This window comes from Pristis pectinata, chromosome 5, assembly GCF_009764475.1.
Source record: "Pristis pectinata isolate sPriPec2 chromosome 5, sPriPec2.1.pri, whole genome shotgun sequence".
Lineage (NCBI taxonomy): Eukaryota > Metazoa > Chordata > Chondrichthyes > Rhinopristiformes > Pristidae > Pristis > Pristis pectinata.
The window spans coordinates 30,260,029-30,283,050 of NC_067409.1; the positions used below are offsets into that span (position 1 = coordinate 30,260,029).

Genomic DNA, 23,022 nt, shown 5'->3' on the forward strand with positions numbered 1-23,022 from the left:
CAGAGGCTTTGAATATTTTGAAGGCAGAAGTAGATAGATTCTTGATAAGCAAGGGAGTGAAAGGTTACTGTCGTTAGGCAGGAATGCAGAATTGAGATTACAATCAGATCAGCCATGATCATACTACATCACAGAGCAGGCTTGAGGGACTAAGTAGTTTATTCTGAATCTTAATTTATATATTTATATCAGCCTGTGTCTCACAGTGACCTGGGGCAGCAGGACTGAAGACATTTGTGTTCCCCCACTTTCTAGGCCAGCTTTACATGCTATAGTGTGGTTGCCATGTCAAGTCTAATAAAAGGTACTTGGACAGGTACATGGATAGGAAAGGTTTAGAGGGATATGGGCCAAACACAGACAAAGGGGGCTATCTTAGATGGGAATTTTGGTCAGCATCGACCAGTTGGGCTAAAGGGCCAATTTCCGTGCTGTACAACGTGTGCATTTGACAATTAACCCAACTTTGAGTCGTAGAGTCATACAGCATGGAAACTGACCCTTCAGCCCAACTGGTCGATGCCAACCAAGATTCCCATCTAAGATAGTCCCCTTTGCCTGCCATGTGCCTGTAATTCTGCTGCAAGCAATTTTTTCATTACAGCTGTGCATAATGTAATGAAAATCTTACTTGCAGGAGAAGTACAGGTACATAGCATTAGAGACACAACATTCACAAGAAAAACATAAATTAAACATAAATTATGCAAGAAAGAACACAATTAGAACAAAAAAATGTCTATTGTAGTTCAAAGTGGTTGAAGTGGTCACAATGTTGCTATACTGAAGTAGTGATTAGGGTTATAGAGTCATAGAGTTTCTTCCCCAGGGTAGGGTAGTCCAAAACCAGGGGGCATAGATTTAGGGTGAGAGGGGAAAGATTTAAAGAGGACTTGAGGAGCAACACTTTCACTCAGAGGTTGGTGAGTATATGGAACGAGCTGCCAGAGGAAGTGGTTGAGGCAGGGACAATAGTATCATTTAGGTACATGCAGGGGCGGGGCTTAGAGGGATATGAGCCAAACACAGGACATTGGGACTAGCTGGGTGAGCACCATGGTTGGCATGGACTCGTTAGGCCAAAGGGCCTGTATCCATGCTGTATAACTCTCTGACTTTATGACCTCTGAGCAGTCCACAAGGAAGGCCCTGAGACTCCAGATACCTTCCATCCTTCCATCCCATTCTGATCTCCCATGTCTCCAATCCATTCCTACTCTGTTAAAGGAGCAGCATCTCATCTTCTGGCCTATGTTCTTCAGGACTCAATGTTGAATTCAACAATTCCAGATAACTAGCCTTTCCATTTTGTATCAGAAGTGGCCAGTTCTGATGAAAGGTCACCAACCTGCAAATTAATTCTCTCTCTCTCTCTCTCTCTCTTCCTCTGCCCCCCCCCACCCCCTTCACATGAAGCTGCCTGCCCTGTTGTTTATTTTTCTTACACTCTCTTTTTGTTCAGATTTCCAGCAACAGAAGAGTTTTGTAACTCATGGAGCCTTCCAATTCTGGTTTTGGTTTACTCATTCATCTCCTTCTATTTACATCTGTAAACAGATCATATGTGATTAACAAAGCTCCATTGCTCTTTCTCAGTCGTCACCACCACCTTTTGTGCCATTCAATCTCTTTTGATTTCCACTCTATCACAGACATCCCTATTGCTTTCTCTGCCTCTCCTCCTTCTCTACAACTTGAAATACGCTTGATTTCTAACATTTCTTCGTTCTAACGAAATATCATTGATCTTAAATGTTAATTTTACTCCTATCCACACAGATGCTGCCTGACCTGCTGAGTATTTCCAACATTTCCTGTTCCTTTTCCATACCATGCTGCCTTCAGGGATCTTTGAACATATACACAAAGATCCCTCTGTTTTTCAGTACTGGGGATCCCACTATTCATTGTGAAGATCCTAGCCTTATCTGTCCTCCCAAAATGTATCACATTACATTTTTCAGGATTAAGTTCCACCTGCCATTGCTCTGTCTCTCTCACCCACTTTTCAATATCATTTTGTAACACTCCTTACTATCAACAGCACACCTAATTTTCGTGTCATCGGCAAACTTACTGATGGCATCTCCTCTATTCACATCCAGATTGTTGATGTATACAGTAAACAGCAAGAGTCTTCCAATCACAAAAAGCTATCCTCTTCCTCTTATCAGCATACCTTGGGAACCATCTCTTAACAAAAGCAGACACCAGTGATGAAGTCTACCACCATCTCCAGTGCACCAGCACCACTGTTAGCCCTCTGAGGCAAAGAATATTCAAGATGGTGACCTAAAACCCAGAACTAAGCTCTGCCCACCTATAAACTTTTGGGATCTGGACTCCCTACAGCAGGCACCTCAAAACACTTGAAAGATAACACCAATGTGTATTGGCAAAATCTTCCAAATGCACTGGCAGGATTAACGAATCAATGTCAGTGTCCTTTCCCAGTCCAACGTCCCCAGCAATATGGTTTAAAGCACACTCAGATAGTTCTGATGCATGGGCAGAATCATTTGCATGCCAACACCATGCTCGTCTAGGGCCGGAGGTTATCAGGTGGACAGAGGACATCCTCAAAGCTTCCTTGACAAAGTGCAACATCCCAAATTACGAGGAATGACCTCAAAGAAGTTTATAAAATCATGAGGGATATGGAAAAGGTGGACGGTTACCATCTTTTCCCCGGGGTTGGAGAGTTAAAACATAGATACAAGATAAGGGGGGCGAGATTTAAAAGGGATCTGAGAGATAACCTCTTTACACAGAGGGTAGTGAGTACCTGGAATGAGCTGCCAGAGGAAGTCATCGAGGCAGGTACAATTGCAACATTTAAGAGGCATTTGGATAGGCGCATGGAGGGAAGGGGCTTGGAGGGTTGTGGGATGAATGCAGGCAACTGAGACTAGCAGGGAAGATGCTGTGATCGGCATGGAACAGTTGGTTTTTGTGCTGTATTACTCTATGACTCTATGACTTTAAATGGTTGGTGGAAATGGAGAAGGAACATCCAGAAAACTACTGAGGACCCTGAGACTCGAAGTTTGCACGTCATGGAAGCCTAATGAAAATGGCACACATCACCTCTCAAACTACCACTCATTCACCCCATTTCCTTCCACCAGCACAGTTGGGGCACTTACTGCCTCATCTGTGGTAGTGCCTGCAGATCCCACATTGGCCTCATCAGCCAGCTCATAATCCGCAGAGCTGGTGGGCAACCACATCATCCCCAACGCAATAGACTGCCAAAGAAGAAGACAGGCTTTGAGCAGATCTTTATACTATATAATTGAATTATGTGCATGTCTGCAAGCTGCATAGTGCAGCTCTAACTTGCAACAAACTTGTGTTTCATTACTTTATCATTAATACTCACAAATGTATCCAGCAACTACTGCTTTGTCATAAGTGAGAGTTAACTTGACAATTTAGACAAGTTGAGTGAATGGATAAATACCTGGCAGATGCAATCTAACATGGATAAATGTGAAGTTATCGACTTTGGCAAGAAAAACATAAAGCCAAATTATTACTTAAATGGTGGTAGACTGGGAAATTTTGCTGGGTTTTATAGGGTTTTTTGCCCAGAGAGTGGTTGGGGCATGGAATGTGCTGCTTGAGGTGGTGGTGGAAGCAGGTACATTGGTCAAAATTCAGGGGATTACTAGATAGGCATATGGAGGAATTTAAAATAGGGGGATATGTGGGAGGAAGGGGTTAGATAGTCTTAGGCGAGGTTTAAAGGTCAGCTCAACATTGTGGGCCGAAGGGCCTGTATTGTGCTGTACTGTTCTATGTTCTGTGAAATGTTGGTGTACAAAAGGATCTCGCTGTCCTTGTACAGCAATCACTGAGAACACACATGCAGATGAAGCAAGCAAATAGGAAGGTAAATGGTATGCTTATTGCAAGGGGTTTTGAGTCTGAGAGCAGGATGCAATTACAGTTATACAGGGCCTTGTCCAAACCATACCAGGAGCATGGCGTGCAGATTTGGCCTTCTTACCCCAGAAAGGATATATTTGCCACTGTGCCGTTGCAATGAAGATTCACCTAATTGAGTCCTGAGATGGTGGGACTATTGTACGAAGAGAAATTGGGTCAATTAGATCTGTATTCACTAAAATTTAGAAAAATGATAGGGAGATCCCATTGAAATATCAAGGGTTTGACAAGTTAGATGCAAAAAGAGTATTTCCTCTGGCTAAGGTGGTGGGGCGGGAGATGCATCTAGAACTCAGGAAACAGCATTAGACATTTAGGACTGAGATGAGGAGAAATTAGAACCTTATTGTTCAGCTGCTAGAATAAAATCAATACAGTTTTCTAGTTCATTGGAACCAGGCATTAGCTCACAAATGGAATTGTCAATATAATTAGGAAAATTTGTGTGTGTTAAGCAAAATATCTTTTAAATCCAATGAAAAATAACTCCAGTCAAGAAGTCTCCATTATATTTATGATAAATATTTATGGTCTTCAGCTCACTAGTGAAAGCATTTTTTTGTTCTAATGTATATTTTTTAATTAAATAACGAGACTGACTTTCTTATTACGGTAATCCCTTGAGCGCTCGTATAATTTCCAATGAGAGGATGAGCCTTCTTACAATTAGCAAGATGCTTGGATGAATAGTGTGTGTTAAAGGAAACCAAAGAGCAAATGGTTTTCTACTATAACTGAGTGTTTTAATGGGTACCCTGCAGCCAAAATTAGACCTACCAATGGCCATCATGTAGTCCCAACGATCCAGCAGACACATATTGAACTTCAGACCATCTGCAGTCTGTCCCTGGACGATCAGTGAGACATTCCTATCCAAATTCTCACACACCGCAGACGTCCATGAGACTAGAAACCAGCAAACTATCAGCAAAATGATTCCCAACATCCTCACCACTCTCCAGCTGGTCATATAAGGGATTCGTTGCGCCGTTCGGGAGAGGAAAACCTTTAGCACTCTGAAACACAAAAATGGATAACATCAGCACTCATTCTTATTAATGTTACCTCAGTACAGTCACCATGCTCATTGAAGGTGAACTCGGATATTGTAAGATAATGTGAAAATAGTCAAAAAAATTCTAGAGCAAAATACTACTGTTGGTGCATATCTGACAAAAACACAGAAAATGTTATGAATACTTAGCAAGCTAGACAGCATCTGTGGGAAGAGTAAAGTGTCTTTTCATCAGAACTGGATAAACAAGAAATAAAATCAGTTTTAAGTTGCAGGTAAGGGTGTGTGTGCGCGTTGGGGGTGGCGGGGGGGTGGGGGGGGAGGTAGTGGGGAGAACAGAAGGGATGGTTTCTGTTTGGGTGAAAACCAGGAGAGATTAAATGAGGCAAGTGATGGTGTTGCCAGCTGTAAGAGGGTGGCACAGGCTAGTGAATACAAAAGCTACATCTGGAGGAGTAGATGACTGAGATCTTAAGTACCAAAAGAGTAAAGAAGGAAAGAATCAGATTCTGGAAATCAGAGACACAAAACTGGAATGGCTTGTTATCTGAAATTGTTAAATTTATTGTTGAGTTCTTAAGGCTGCAATATGTCACCTTGGTAGATGAGATGAGTAATTATTTGACTCCCAAAAAACATCCCACCATATCAAACTATTTGCATGAAAAATAAATGTTACAATGTTCCAATCATGTAGTCACTCTAGTTTTTTGCACTGCAGATCTGATTATTGTTCTGCTCTTTATTGTAAAATAGGCAGTGGGTGTTTTGCATTTTCTCGGGCAAATGAAAAAGTTGGCACATTTCAAGAAGGATTTAATATCTGCTTGACTGCTGACTAGAGCTTGGAGCTTTATTTTTAAAAAATGTTGATTTCAGTTGAGATCTTCAACTTTAACTATGATAGATGCAGCGAATTTCCAGAGAATGTAATAAATTGAACTAAAGCCCAGAAACATTCTCAGGGTTACAGGAGTTCCATCAATATATGACACTAAGTTGTCTGTTTATGAACTTATTTGAATTGCCAACTTCAACCATAGGCTACCTCCCAAAGGGGAAGGGGAAATCAGGAATTCGACAGAAAATGCTGAAAGCACTCAGCAGGCCAGGCAGAATTCATGGAAAGAGAAACAGGGGCTTCATATTTCTCACATTTCCTTATGAAACAGGAGACCAAGCCTATTGTAGACCCACGGGAGTTTTCCCAGCAGTCCTATTCCCCCATTTATCTTCCTACAACCTGCTCAACTGCTCTCACTGCTGCATTTGGAGGTTCCCAGCTGCTTCAGAAGGGCATCAATCATACTGGTGCCCGGGAAGAGCAGGGTGAGCTGCCTCAATGACTATCGCCCGACAGCACTCACATTTACAGTGATGAAGTGCTTTGAGAGGTTGGTCATGGCTAGAATTAACTCCTGCCTGAGCAAGGACCTGGACCCGCCGCAATTGCCTACCGCCACAACAGGTCTACGACGGAAGCAATCTCACTGGTTCTCCACTTGGCTTTGGAGCATCTAGACAACAGCAAAACTTGCGTCAGGCTGCTGTTTATCAATTTACAGCTCGGCATTCAACACCATCATCCCCTCAGTACTAATCAACAAGCTTCAAAACCTAGGCCTCTGTACCTCCCTCTGCAATTGGATCCTCAACTGCCTTATCGGGAAATCACAGTCAGTGCGGATAAGTAGTAACATCTCCTCCTCATGAACAATCAACACAGGCGCACCTCAAGGATGTGTGCTCAGCCCAGTGCTCTACTCTTTCTGCCCTCATGACTCTGTGGCTAGGCACTGTTCAAATACCATCTATAAATTCACCAATGACACCACTGTTGTTGGCAGAATCCCAGATGGTGATGAGGAGCTGCACAGGAGTGAGATGGATCAGTTGGTTGAGTGGTGTTGCAACAACAACCTCGCACTCAACGCCAGCTAGACCAAGGAACTGACTGTGGACTTCAGTAAGGGGAAGTCAGGAGAACACACACCAGTCCTCATTGAGGGGTTAGTGGTGGAAAGGGTGAACAGCTTCAAGTACCTGGGTGTCAACATCTCAGAGTATCTGTCTTGGGCCCAGCACATTGATGCAACCATAAAGAAGGCATGCTAGTGGCTCTACTTCATTAGGAGTTTGAGGAAATTTGGTATGGCACTAAGGTCTCTTGCAAATTTCTACAAATGTATGGAGGAGAGCATTCTGACTGGTTGCATCACCGGCTGGTATGGAGGCTCCGATGTGCAGGATTGAAAGAGGCTGCAGAGGGTTGTAGACTCAGGCAGTTCCATCACAGGCACAACCCTCCTCGCCATCGAGGCCAAGAGGTGGTGCTTCAAGAAGGTGGCATCCATCATTAAGGAACCTCACCACCCGGGACATGCCCTCTTCCCGCTACTACCATCGGGGAGGAGGTACATGACCCACACTCAACGTTTCAGGAACAGCTTCTTCCCCTCTGCTGTCAGATTTCTGAACGGTCCATGAACCTGTGAACACTACCTCATTATTCCTCTTTTGCACTATTTATTTTTGTAACGTATAGTAACTTTTATGCCTTGCACTGTACTGCTGCTGCAAAATAGCAGTTTTCACAACATATGTCAGTGATAATAAACCAGATTCTGATTCTGACTTGTTTCTCCTCACATGCTCACCAACTCCCCCTCATTTTCCTGACACCCATCTACACTAGTCTCCATGGACTCTGTCTACACTTTCTGCTGCCTCGGGAAAGCACCCAACATAATCAAAGACCGCACCTCCCCTGGTCATTCTCTCTTCTCTCCCCCCCCACCCCTCCCCCCCAATAGACAGAAGGAACAAAAGTTTGAAAACATGTACTACCAAGCTCAAGGACAGCTTCTGTTCTGTTGTTATAAGACTCTTGAAAGGACCTCTTGTATGATAAAGATGAACTCTTGATCTCTCAGTTTTAAAGGGACATCCTTTTATTCTGCAGCTGTGCCCTCAGATCCTCGACTCTCCTACTAGTGGAAACATCCTCTCTATGTCCTCTCTACCCAAGCCTTTCAGTATCCAGTAGGTTTCAATGAGATGGAATAGTGGTGCATTTTAAAATAATCACAAAGTCAGAAAGGGAGCTCCAATCTGAAGTCAAGCTGCTTCCTCTAATTAATCTTGAGATTGATGTGCGTGGCATTCTATCAGTGTCAGTTGGTCCTGTTCAAACCAACAGTGTCTGATACAGTCAATTTCCTCACACAAGAATGATTTGTGATGTCAAATCTAATTTCAATGTAAAATGGTACTGGAGGTGATCTTTCCTCTTTTAATCTGCAAACTCATTTTCCCATTATGCAGTTAAAGAACTCCTGTGGATTTGGCTGCTTGTTTTAATAAATACGTTCTTCATTCATGCAAACATAATGACAAATAACAACTTGCATTCACACAGGGATAAATTTAAGCTCTTGCTTTAGAAATTATCTCAGAAACAATGCCACTAATTATTCCTGTAAGCAGTCAGAGCATTATAAAATTGGGTTTTGTCCATCAGAACCATTCCAACTGTATGGCAATGTACTTTTACAAACTGAGCGAAGTATTGGATTTTGCTGGGTTTTGCTCAGAACAACTGGCACTTGTTGTCAGAAATGCTGGCAAGCTCCAAATACCTGCATGAATGTGCAAATCCCAAACTTCATTTGCCAGTGATTTCCCAGTTGCTTGGAATCCAAAAGCGGATCAGGAGTTTGCTGGAATTCTACCAGGGAATCTATTTATAAATTTGTTGCAGAATCCTCCAACCTATTCAGTAAGGTGAAGTTTCAAGGCAGCAAGGGAAAAAGTCAAGTTTAATTTTATAAAATTGTAATTTGTGTAATGTTTTCAATTATTTAAGTGTGTTTCAAATGATTTCTGTGGATATTTTTATTTTGGTAATTGGTAATTGGTTTATTATTGTCACATGTACCAAGATACAGTGAAAAGCTTTGTTTTGCATGCCATCCATACAGGTCATTCCAAACATAAGTATTAAGATGGTACAGAAGGAAAACAATAACAGAATACAGAATATTGCGTTGTAGTTACAGAAAAAGTGCAGTGCAGGTAGACAAATAAAGTGCAAGGGCCATGATGAGGTAGATTGGGAGATCTAGAGTCCATCTTTATCAAGGGATCCATTCAAGATTCTTATAACATTGGGATAGAAGCTGTCCTTGAGCCTGATGGTACGAGTTTTCAAGCTTTTGTATCTTCTGCCCAATGGGAGGGGAAAGAAGAGTGAATGACCAGGGTGGGAAGGGTCTTTTATTATGTTGTCTGCTTTCCCGAGGCAGTGGGAAGTGTAGAAAGAGTCAATGGAGGGGAGGCTGGTTTTCGTGATGGACTGGGCTGCATTCGCAACTCTGCAATTTCTTGCAGTCTTGGGCAGAGCAGTTGCCATACCAAGCTGTGATTCATCCACATAAAAAATATATTTTTTTAAATTATGTATTTCCTTTATAATAGTTTTTATATGTTGCTGAATATGAGGGGTATTCAGAAGAATTGAAAACAACCCGAGTACTATAGTAACAACTTAATTGCCTCTCAAAGCTTCTCAGATGAGATATGTCGGTGGAGTTTTTGCTGCCCCACCCACATTAACTCATTCCATCACTGGAGACCTACTTCCTGCTCAGTGCAATACCATTCAGCTTCAGGACGGGTTCAGTTGGCAAGACTTAATTTAGGACAAGGTATTGCTGTGTTTCAGTGGCAAGTACCCAGATTTGTGTCCCATTTGGCAATGTACAAGCCAAAGCCTTTTGCATTTCTTTTCAGTATCTTTGAAGGAGAAAACTTGGCATAAAGCCAGGGCTAAAGAGGAATTGTTCAGCTGCTTTATCTTTACAGTGAGTGAACATATAACACAATCCTTATGACTGGCTTCACTGTATAGAGGTCATTTATGTAACAACACAAAACATGATTTTCACACATCAGTGAATCATCTAGACTGGCTTCAACTAAATAACCTTCTAAATGCCATCTTACATTTTCCCTATCAGCATAGTCAAAGTTTCATCCCACTGAATTTTGTTTCAAAATCCAAGTGACTTCACACTGTGTGCTACACACAGTGATCGATAGTCTCTGCCTTTAACTATCCTGTTCTCAGCCAAAAGGGAGCAGAAACTGCCTGTCTCATCACTTGATGATTTCCAAAACACCTCATTAGTGGCCTATTATTTAATGTCTAAAAGATACTAACATTGAGGCTCATTAGACCATTTTCTCTTCCCTGAAACCAATGTGAAATCTCTCTTTCTCTCTCCACAGATTCTGCCTGACCTGCTGAGTGTTTCCAGCAGCTTCAGTTTTTAATCCATGTTTCCTCTGATGTTTGATACACTGGGGGCATGGGGCCAGAAACGTCCCCTTTTTTTTCATATCACTTCAATGGAATTAGTAGGTTGCAAGCATTATTCAAGCATTAAATTTTTGTTAAAACAAAAATAAAACACTGCAAACTGCAAAGCTGAAATAAATAATAGGGTAATTAACCGATCCTAGGAACTCATAAATCTGAGTGCATTGGTTGTGACTTTTAGCTTTGCCTAAATGAAAGAAAATATGAGAAGATAGCCACAATCATCCCAACAGTAAAGGTACTCATTGTTAGGGAAATATGAGCCTTCAATTTACTTATGTCCAAATTGTCATGAATTCAGGGATGAAAATAACTCACGGGATCATACTGTTAATATTAACAGGTTAACCCATTTGTACCATTTCTGTTGGCCACTTTCTTTCCCATACACAGTACTGGTTTACTTTTACCTCTGCATGTTAGCTCTACATATTAGAATCTCAAATATTTTACCATGCATTGGGTGTTTGTACCAAGTTTTTAAGCATCTACCAGCTTGAAGGCCTGCCTCAGCATTGGGCCCTAATTATCAAACATCTAGGCTTGTCTCCAGGAATGACTGATAGACTGAAAATAAGCCCTGAATGTATTAGTCTGGCATCTGTTGAACATCTATTTTTGATTGACAGTTCTGCAACCAGAGTTTTCTGATGTATGAGGGTGACCTGCTTTTCCGAGGTGACTTTTGCTACATTCCTACAAGGATGGAGACAGAGGACATGCATGAATTTGTCCTTCTCTCATAATAGTGCTGTCCCAAGTATTGAAGTTGTTTAAACTTTGCCTAACTTTTAGAAGGTTGCACATAAGCAGCATAAGACAAGCAATATTGAACCAATGGTCCATAATTCACACACCCAATTGTCTTATTCAAATATAAAAGACACTACTGTTTTGTCATCAACCTATTTGGATTACTGTTTGAGTCCAGTTTTGCTCCACGGTGTTTTGGATAAGCCAGCCTGAGATCACACAAGGGATCATTGGTTTTAGAAATTATCTGACATTGCTTTTTCTTACATTAAATTTTTCCAATCAGTACCCTGTGGCTTATGGCCTATCGAAGTGTTACTTATTTGTCATTTGAAAAGTTCAGGAGACGATGAGGCATCTTTCTGAGGAATTTATCAATATCATATGGCAGAATAGGGCATACTAGCTGGTAGTGTAGCAGTTAGTGTAACGCTTTACAGCGCCAGCAACCCAAGTTCGATTCCGGCTGCTGTCTGTAAGGAGTTTGTACATTCTCCCCGTGTCTGTGTGGGTTTCCTCCGGGTGCTCCGGTTTCCTCCCACATTCCAAAGACGTATGGGTTAGGAAGTTGTGGGCATGCTATGTTGGTGCCAGAGGTGTGGCGACACTTGAGGGTTGACCCCAGAAGACTCCACGCAAAAGATGCATTTCACTGTGTGTTTCGATGTACATGTGACTAATAAAGATATCTTATTTTGTCTTAGCTTATTAGCTGCAAGTGAACCACTGCAGCCTGATTGTAATTATATTCATTTTTCATTTATTTTTGGGAACTAGGTGTCAAGGACAAGGCAAGCATTTATTGCCTTTGAGAAGGTGATGCTGAGCTGCCTTGAATCTCTGTGGTCCTTCTGATGAGGCTACTCTCACAGTGCTTTTTGAAAGGGAGTTCCAGCATGTGGACCCTCCTAATGTTGATGAGGACTGGTCAAGTTTGCAACTTGAAGAAGTGGTAGTGATTCCATGCACCAAAGTCCCTCGGCCTTATTGGTGGTTGAGGTTGTGTGTTTGGGAGCAGATGTTGGGAGTAGCTTGGGTGAACAACCACAGTGTAACTTGTAGATGGTGCACACTGTAGCTGCTATATGCCAGTGGTGGAGGGAATGAATATTCGAGGTGGTTGGTGGGATGCCAATTGAGTGAGCTGCCTTGTCCTGGATAGTGCTTTGAGATTCTTGAAAGTTGTTAGTGCTGCACTTATCCAGACAACTGGAAAGGTATTCCATTACTCACCTGACTTATGCCTTGAAGTAGTGGAAAGGCTGTCAGTATTGGACTCACTCTTCACAGGATACCCAGCTTTAGACCTGCTTTTATAGCCAGAATGTGTGTATGGCTGGTTCAGTTGAGTTTCTGGTTAATGGTGACCAAAAGGATGTTCATGGGTGTGGGATTAGGTGATGGTAATGTCACTGAATGTCAAGAATAGGTAGTTAGATTCTCTCTTATTGGAAGTGGCCATTGTCTGGCACATCCGTGGCTCAGGAGTTACTTTCCACTTATCAGCCCATGCATGATTGTTTGCTAGATATTGTTGCACGAAGGAATGGAGTGCTTCATCTGCTGAGGAGTTACAAATGGAAGAAAATTGTGCAGTCATCAGCAAACATTGCCACTTGTGATAGAAGAAAGGTCGTTGAGGAAGCAGTTGAAGATGGCCTGAGCAACCCTTGTCATGACATCCCGGGCTGGGATGATTGACAACCACAACCATCTTCCTTTGGACACAGTTTCATTCCAGTCACAGCATTGTTTTCCCGTTTATGCCCATTAACTTCAGCGTTATCAAGGCTCTTTGATCCCACATGGTCAAATGTTGTCTTCATATCAAGAACAATCACTCTCACCTCACCTTGCAAATTGGAGGCAGAGGGTGATTGTGGAGGGCTATTTTATGATTGGAAGCCTGTGATCAGTGATTTACCTCAGGAATTGGTGCTAGGGCATACTGTTTCTTATATACTTTAATGATTTGGATGTGTTTATTGGATGTATGATCAGTATGTTCTGAGATGACATGAGAATTGTTGGTGTTGACAGTGAGGTGCATAATCTGAGACTAAAGGATGTGTTAATAAAATGGGCACAGCACTAGCAGATGGAATTTAATCCTGATAAATGTGAGGTGATACATTTTGGGGGGAATAATAAGGCTGAGACACAGTGAATGGTAAAACTATAGGGAGTATTGAGGAAGAGTGGATCTTTGGCGTGCAAGCTCATAGTTCCTTGGAGATGGCAGCACAGATAAGGTGGCTAAGAAGGCATATGGGATACTTGCCTTCATTAGTCAGGGCATGTAACAGCAGGGAAATCATGTTACAAAAGATTGGTTAGGCCACAGCTGCAGTACTGTGTGTAATCCTGATTGCCACACTATCATAAGGGCAGGTACTCTCACATTTAATAAGTATCAAGTCAAGCACTTGAAATGCCAAGACATAGAAGGCTACAGGTATGGTGCTGGAAAAGGACATTGGTGTATAATAGGTACATGATGGTTGGCATGGACATGGTGGGCCAAAGGGCCTGTTTCTGGCTCATCTCCTCCACCCTATGGACTTCCAACAATTTTCCAATCCATATATTTTCCCCATTCACAGGGCATTCCTTTTTCAATGGTGCATATTGTTAACCACAACACTTGTATCATCGAAACCACCTTGGCTGTACTTTCTCTGCTCTATCCTTTGCTGCCCACTTTACCCTGCGTACTTTCCTTGTTGGTCACCCAACGTTTTTAAACTGACTTTGGATGGCTCCGCAACTTTACATGCCTATGTGAAATTTTCCGGAATTCAATCTGCCTCACATAGTGGCCATTTCGTCAAACAGGACCCCAAGATTATACAAATCGTCCAATCTCTGATCAGCAAGACCTTCAGAACTTTAGAACTGCTGTTATCTCCATTACATAAGTACCAAAATTCTTTTGCTTAGCAAGGCAATTAACTGGTAATTTAAGCCAACAAAGTGTTGCAGCATTTTTCTCTCACATGCCTACTATCACACAGACAGGCAACTCTTCCCCAGAGGTATATTGGCAGTCTTTGGAATATTCTGCCCTAAACATTGTTGCAATCAATACACTGAGAGCAGTTGGTCACATGGTGCAAATCTCACCATGGCACCAATCTAAGGTTACATATCTTACTGTATTCAGCTCCTTTGTAGAGCAATGTGCTTTTCATAACTGCAGTGCAACTATATCTAAAAAGCAATGCATTTTTAGCTTTCCATGAAAATACTTCTAAGAGCATGAGTGTTGAATTATGTAACTCCTCTCTATGATAAGATGCTATTCTGAAATAAATAATGCATTTTTATTATGTGCACTGACTTCCCAGCTGACCATGGGAGCTGGTTCTTGCACATTCTGACCAATCTGTTTTCCCAGCTGTTAAGAATATTGACTTATAGTGCTGGACCTGATGACCTGTCCTACTTCTGACTCAAGCTGGCCTCTCTATCAGAACCATCTAAATCTACAGTCATTCCACTCAAGCCTCAAGACCCTTTGCAATGCCAGGCAAGACTGTGAAATTTTAAAATAGTGCAGAAATATAGAAACAGGGTAGGCTATTTAATCCCAGAGCCTGTTCCACTGTCAATGAGATCATGGCTAATCCATGACCTCACTCCACAGGCCCAATATCTATAGATCTATATCTTTGCTCCATATTACTAAAATATTTTATAAACAATATTCTACACAATTGGAATTTCAATTTAACCATTTAGAAGGCATCGGCATACATAGAAAGGTTTTCTAACTTCAATTTGGAAAGGTCTGGAGACCCCACATTCCTGTCTTGTTTTCTCTAATCAGCAGAAAAGGTTTCTATACTGATCAACTGTCCACTTAATATCTTACAAACTTTGATCAAATCACCCGATAGCCTACTAAAACAGCTCTTCTTTGTGTTATCTTTTCTTATAATTTTGGTGCAGGTATCACTTTAATTGATCAATGTTGCATTCTCATCAAGCCCAATAAGATGATTTTCCACATTTCCTTACAATACAGAAGGAGGCAATTTTGGCCTATTAGCTCACAAAGCAATCCCATCCCTGCTAATTTTCCATGTAACCTCTTCTCCCCATATTGCTATTGACTGCTCCCCTCACTCCAGTTACTATGACTCATCTACATACCAGGGACAATTTACAATGGCCAATTAACCTACCAAGCTGCACAACTTTGGGATGTGGGAGAAAAATGGAGCATCTGGATGAAACCCACATGGTCAGAGAGAGAATGTGCAAATTCCACATAGATAGCACCAGAGGTCGGGATCAAACGTAGGTCGCTGAAGCTGTGAGGCAGCAGCTCAGTGGATTGTGCTCTTCTGCTGCCAAAGGTGGCAGGTGTGGATCACAGAACTGCTCACAGCATTCCCAGTGTAGTCTAAGCACAGTCTTATACAGTATAACCTCTATGCCCTCATCGTCAGTTCCAAGTACAAAGGGCACCATTCCATTAGCCTTTTTAATTAGTGACGGTACCTGTCTATAATACTGTAATGATCTTTTAAGTGGATCTTGGCAGCATGAAGCTTCAAGATGCACAATAAACTGTCTCATTCTTTGGACGTCAGTGATCTGTTCATTCAGGAGAAAGTGACATTTATAAATTGTAACATGAATAAACGAGGGCAGTTTTGGATTTCCTTACATTGTTGTAACCTATAGGGGGCAATCTTTATTGGGTGTTAACGCAGATGGGAGAATATTGATTTTGCTGCCTGTTGTACATCATTCCTGAATGAAATTGGGAATGGATATATCATAGGCAGCTGATCCAATAGTTAAAAGTTAAACAGACAATATAAGCTTTTTATTTTTATAATTTTTATAAACCCTTCAGTGATAGAATTGGGAGTCAAACCCAGGCTTTGCTTACAGGGGAGGAGGACAGGATGGGTGGAGTAGGTAGTAGCAGTGAGGAAATGTGTGGAGAGGAGGGAGTTTATGGTAGGGATAGGTACAGAACTGGGGCAGAATTTGAAGAGCAGCTGAACAGTGAGACAAGGAGGGCTCTTTTGGTGTAAGGAAAGGTTGGAGGGTGCAGCGTCAGACAGTGCGAGGAGCAGAAGTCTAGAATGCCACAGAATAATATTTTCATCCTTGTCAAGCTTTATTACATAACAGTAATTGGTGGTGTGAATGTCAGGAACTAATTTCCTGTAATGATTCTGCAGTTAGAACTTAGTTTTAAATGTTTTATTATAAATTGCTAAATTACATGTAACTTAACCATAATTGTTAATTAATAATGTACTTGATGGTTAGTTCCTAGTGCAGAGCCTTGCCTGTTACAGCCATATATTTGCAACTCACCTACATTCAAATCAAAATTTCTAAATATTATGCCTAATAGGTGGAAAATTTTAGATTGCGTACGGGAGATTTCACCTTGATGTGTGAGATGTAGAAATGGAAACAATTATCTGAAAATGCACAGCAGTTTTGCAACCTGCTATGTAACATATATTTTAATTTTTAACAGGGGTATTCCCTGAAAATGGTGTTGCAGGTAGACAGGGTGGTGAAAAAGCCTTTTGGCATGCTGGTCTTGAGTCAGAGCATTAAATATAGAAGTCGGGGTGTTACGTTGCAGTTGTACAAGACTTGGTGAGGCTACATTGAAAAATTGTGTTCAGTTTTGGTCACCCTGCCATAGGAAAGATGCCATTAAGCTGGAAACAGAGGAGATTTACGAGGATGTTGCTAGGACTCGAGGGACTTAGTTATGGGTAGAGGTTAAGCAGGTTGGGACTTTATTCATTGGAGCGTAGGAGAATGAGGGGGATTTTATAGAGGTGTATAAAATCATGAAGGACATAAAAGAGGTGAATGCGCAGTCTTTTTCCCAGGGTTGGTGAATCAAGAACTGGAGGACATAGCTTTAGTTTATAGGAGACAGATTTAATACAAACCTGAGGGGCAACTTTTTCACCCAGAGAGTGGTCAGTATATGGAATGAGCTCCCAGAAGAAGTGGCTGAGAGAGGTACATTAACAACATTTAAAAGGTACTTGGACAGATACATGGATAGGAAAGATTTAGAGGGATATAGGCCAAATGCAGGCAAATGGGATTAGTTTAGATGGGAATCTTGGTTGGCATAGACCAGTTGGGCTGAAGGGGTTGCTTCTGTGCTTTATGACTCTGGACTGTTAGAGTGGTACAAAAAAGATATACACTCAGACAGCAGGCACATACATAATGGCAGCTGTGAAGGAGGATGAAAAAAGATTGCAAGACAGTACCTGTACAACTTGAGAGTTACAGTTCCATAAACAATGGCAAAGCCTAGAAGACGAACCCATCGGAGAAGAATACATCTGAATATGCTTGGCTCAAAGTAGAGTATAACGACCTGTTGGAAGAAAACAAAAGATTTTGGCACTAGTTCTGGAACAATAAGCACATTGTGTTGTTCCAACATCAAGCATATCAATTTAGATTGGTACAGGTAAATATAGAAAGGAACTTGTTAAATCCCTCTTAATCTTGTTAAAAAACAAATGTCCCTTTAACTGCCATCTAAACCAATGGCCATTCAGGTTTAGTGACAGGGCGGTCCTTCCATTATGACCTGGGTTCATGCTGCTTTAGCTGTATTGCAATTGGCAAATATTCCCTTCCAATTTCTCATATACTGTAGTTCCTAGGTACACAACTTTACAGGAGCTAGGATTTTCCATTTTTACATTGTTGTTCTCATCAATGTATAAAAGCACGTTAAAAAAAGCAAATATTCTATACTTCTAATACATTAGAACTTATAAAGGGAGAAACCATTTATTAAGCACAAAATCATATTTTATGGCCTTCTCATTGCTGTGCTGAAAAAGATTTTTTAATGGATGATATTTCATAAATCAACAGTCCATTAGCTTTTTTTCTTTAATGTAGTGATGCTAATCATGTTCTGTGTTAAGAATACATGGCTTACAGCTCAGTAGCTCATGGAATTTGACAAAGATGGAAATATTATTGATTAACTTTGCTATTTACCAGACATTGTAATCAATGTAAGAACAGTTAATTCAGGAAAGTTCCCAGCAAAAGAAGAAATATTTATAATTGAGTTGAAAACTTACATAAAAATGATTGCCAATGAATATAGAAGATTGTGTTTGGTCATAAAATCTTAAAGCTTGGAAACAGGCCCTTTGACCACCAAATTCCAATCTATACTAATCCCATTTTCTGGTACACTGCCCAGAGACTTTTATGCCTTGGTGTTTCAGGTGTTCATCTCAGTATTGTTGATGTGATAGTTCCTGCCTCCACCCAACTCTCTGACAGATTCAGCTTCCCATGGATCATCAGATTGTAGCTCAAGTACTGAGCTGCAGTATTGAACAAGGCAAAATCTATTGATTACAGATGTTATTGATCATCCCCAAACAAAACAATAGGGAAATCCTTCTGTTGACAATTGACCACAAAAATTCGTACACTGCACCCATTTACTATGCCCAACTAATACTAAAGAGATTTTTTAAATATTTTGGCAAGAAATATAATTTATGAATATAACATGTCACAGAATGAATGAGCATGGGTACATTGCAATGTAGCTCTTGCTTTGTGTGTGCAGGAACATGTTATTCTAAAATCCAATTAAGAGATGTTCTTTCCCATGTTTCATCTCTCTCTGCTTTCTCCAGGCACATTGCATTAAAATGCTTGTCTTCATCTTCAAATAGCCTTGCTTTACAATAAAAAATACAAAATACTCCTGTCATTGGAATCTGAAACGGAAACAGAAAATGCCAGAAATGCTCAGCAGGCCAGGAAGAATCTGTGGATGATGACCTTTTATCAGATTGAGGCCCACAAATCCTGCCTAAACTACAGAGGAATTTTAGCATTTTCTTCTTCCAGACTACTTCTGCAAACGTATGGGAGAAATGCCCCAGTATTGCCTTAAAAAGCTCCTCAGGATAAACTTGGTAGTTAGAGTTAATACATTGAAGGGAAGGATTAGTGATAATTACATCACAACAGTTAATACAACCAATGCACCAATCAAAGAAACAAATTATCAGGAATGCAGACCCAGGATGTGCTGTCTTATTTGGACCTTTGTAAGGCCCTTAGTGAGACTAAAATTATGCAGTCAACCAGATAGTTTTTACGTCTAGACCTTCAATAGTTTAGCTGTTATCAGGAGCACCAAAATACCAATGGGAAGTGATTGACATCAAGAGCTGAACTCTACTAAAGCATGTAACTTTGGTCAAGAAAAATGTAAAGGTTGCTTTATAAATAAAAGATTATATAAGATTGCACATTTGATATTAAACTGCTCATTCTTCACTTATTTGATGACCACAGTGGTTCTTGTAAATGGAAACTCTATCACTGTTCTGTCTGGGGGGAGGGGGGGTTGAGCAGATTTCTAGGAAATGGAGGAGATGCAAGTGAGTGCTCCATCAACTACGGTAGAGGGGAAGCCACAGTTCCAGAAAAAGGAGGACATTTCAGAGGTCCTGGAACGGAAAGCCTAATCTTGAGAACAGGATGTGGCGGAGACGGAAATACTGAGAGAAAGGACAGCGTTCTTACAGGAGACAGGTTGGGAGGAGGTGTAGTCAAGGTAGCTGTGGGAATCTATAGGTTTGTAGTAGATATTGGTGAGATGGAGACAGAGAGATCCAGCAAAAGAAGAAAAGCATCAGAAATGGTCAAAGTGAATTTGAGGGCAGGGTGGAAGCTAGTAGCGAAGGTGATAAAATTGGTGAGTTCCACACGGGTGCAGGAAGCGGCATCAGAGGATATTATCCTCAGCTAGTCCATGCCAGCTCCAAGCAAAGCAAATGTCCCCAGTCTCATTCTTCCCCCCTGATTTCCCTGCAGTCTTGTAATTTACCTTTTACGTGCAGATCAACTCCTTTTTGATTCTTTTTGCCTCTTACCTATAACAAGGGGTAATTTAAAGTTGCTAATTAACCTATCAGCATGTATTTGAGATATGGGAGGAAACCAGAGCACCCAATGGAAACCCACATAGAAAATGTGCATACTCCACGCAGACAGCACTGGAGATCAGGATTGATCCCAGATCCCTGCAGCTGCATCACTGTGCCACCCTCAAGTATGTAAAAAGAATTTCTCCATTTAATAGATCATCCCATAGGAAGATAGAGAACAATCAATTCAGCTCAGAAGCTTGAAGTTAAACACTGAGAGAAATGAATCGTAATGTGAACTGTATTTGACAGCTAATCAATGTTATTTCATGCTAACAAGTATAAGTTCTCCAAACTATGGGGTGAAATTCAGCTTCAATGAGGCCACAAACTGAACAACAGTAGACTGGCCAGGCATACAAAGGATGCTTGATGAACCATTGAAACTTTGTGGCCTTAAGAGTTGAGTTTCATACACTTACTTCTAAGGTTATTAATAAACTGCTTCATTTTCTGACTTTATGATTTTGTTTCTGAGCTCTTTGATATTTGGCAATAAATGGTTAATTTGATTAATACCTTGTGGAGATTTTGATGGAAGACTGGCAGGATCAATGTTACTACAATATGAACAGATTGTTATCTGACAGGTTGGTGAGCAAATGAAAGTATCATTAGCTCTTTGGAAGAGACTGAGTAATATTATAGAAATCCAGAACAGACGATCAACTCTCCTACCACTTCTATCTGAAGGTAATTAGATTCTATTATTATTTCAGCCCTTTTGTTCCAGATCCTTAAGAATATCCATTATTGAAACAGTTTTGTCCATAGAACAGATGCAGAAACCAACACCAGCAGGCAGCTCCCAAATAGTGGCAACTTTTATAATAATCAGGCTTTATCACTGACTCTATACTTAAACAAGCAGAAAAACCTGTATTTCTGGGCACCTAAGCACTCTGCTCTCAATTTAACCTGAGACAATTTTAGGGCACATTATGGGTTGAATGCAGAGTCAGATACAGACTAAGCATCACACATTAACTGCTCCTATACTCACTGACTGATGCTCCATCGCATTTGAACTTGTATCCTTAGACCATAAAATATGGTAAACACATAACAGCTCTCTATTAGGGCAATACAAGCCACCCACCCACTTTTATCAAAAACCTCTGCTATGAAAATCCATAATATGAATGAAACCGGATGGACTACCTAGCATCAACCCAGGCACCTGACTTTAATGTGATAAAGGCACATACAAGATAGTTGACCCTGAAAATTGTACTCACTAACATCTGGGCATTGGTGTCAAAAGAGGGACAGCTGTGCCGTGGACCAATCAAACAACTGCTTGACACATTCATACACAGAGTATCATCCCTTTCAAATAATATCTCAGGATCTTCCATCACCATACCTAGTTATGTCCTGTCCCATTGGCAGGTTAGACTTAACAGAGATGTAGTACATTGGCATACTGACGGTGGGGAGAGGCGCTGGGAGTCTTCAATGTTGCCTGTTGGTGACATCAGGATTGGTAATGAAATCCCTTCTTGATTAGCACAGAGCACCTTTCCACATAAAAGATGCAGTGAAGTTATGAATGTACTCTGGCAGGGTCTTCAACACCCATCACAAATAATGGCTTGGTAGCATAACCACTAGCTGGACAAGTCCCTAAGAACACAGCTGGGCCAGCAGCAGGGTGGTGACAGAATAAACACATGGAGTGACGTTTAGAGAACCTCATCCTCAATGACCTATGTGTGGCTGATGGATCTGTACATACCAGTGCCTCCTGCACAATCCCCATGGTGGCAAGATACATACAGTCTTTGCCCTGCCACCCTCCATCATGTTGTATGGCACTACCAAAGTTAAATGAGATAGATTCAGAACACAGGTCAAATATGAGTCATTTGGCCAATTGGGCTCATGCCAGCTCCTGGGAAAGCAATCTGATGAGTTCCATTCTCCCCTGTACCTTTGTAGTTTATTCTCTTTTACACATGGAAATCAACTCTCCTCTGATCTTTTTGACATTAACCTCCAAGGTTTACACATCTTTGGAGTATGGGAGGAAACTAAAGCATTCAGAAGAAGCCCACACATTCACAGGGAGAACATTCAAACTCAGCACAGACAGGATTGAATGTGGGTTGATGGAGCGTTGGGGCAAAATGAGGTGCAATGGGTCATTAGCAGCAGCAGAGTCTGTAATCTGCTGGCCCAGAAAACTTCTCATTCTGCCATTACCATTGACCTGGGAAATTGACCCTGGATCAATGAAGACTACAGAAAGTCATGCTAGGAGTAACATAAGGTGTGCCCAAAATGAGAGTCTGCAGAAGATTACATAAACAGAGGAAACAGCATGCTACAGACAGAACAAAGCAACCCCATAATTCAGAGATCAGGTCAAAGGCCTGTTATCTACCACATTCAGACATTAACAATGGTGGAAAATGAAACAACTAAAGGAAGGTAGCAGCTCTATGAACATCACTATTCTCAGAGATGATGGAGTTTAGATCGTTTATGCAGGGTATGCAATCACCTACATCCTGAAGAAGTAGGTGGATAATTCATCTTGCATCACAGAACCCCAAAAGCCAGTCTTCAGCCAATCTGATTCATTCCATATAACATCAAAAAAATGCTGAGCACATAGGATCCACTAAAGGCGTTAGTCTCCATAGTCTTTTGGGAAGTACTGAGATCTTGTGTAAAGAATTTGATGCAATTCTATTAAAGCTATTCTAATATAGCCTCATGGTGAGCATTTATCCAACCAGGGGAAAAATTGTCCAGATACATTCTGTCCATAAAGTTCGGGACTAATTCAATCTGGCTAATTACTGCATTGTCAATCAGCAGCCAAGTGAGAGAAGGTGCTGGCAACGGTACTTTCTAGTGCCACCTATCATCCATAAACTGAGTTTGGATTCTGTCAAGAGAGCCAAGTTCCAGAGGCAAGGGGAAAGTGA

At 41.2% G+C, this 23,022-nt stretch overlaps 1 protein-coding gene across 1 annotated transcript in view; it reads right to left on the reverse strand.

Annotated features, from left to right (window-relative positions):
* Positions 1 to 23,022, reverse strand: part of gpr158a (G protein-coupled receptor 158a) — a 414,329-nt gene that overhangs the window by 59,708 nt on the left and 331,599 nt on the right. The window contains exons 6-7 of the mRNA XM_052016756.1: positions 17,372 to 17,481; positions 4,729 to 4,967 (exon numbers count right to left, since the gene is read on the reverse strand). Of these exons, the coding sequence (XP_051872716.1) occupies positions 4,729 to 4,967; positions 17,372 to 17,481 (349 nt within the window). The remainder of the gene's footprint in view (positions 1 to 4,728; positions 4,968 to 17,371; positions 17,482 to 23,022) is intronic.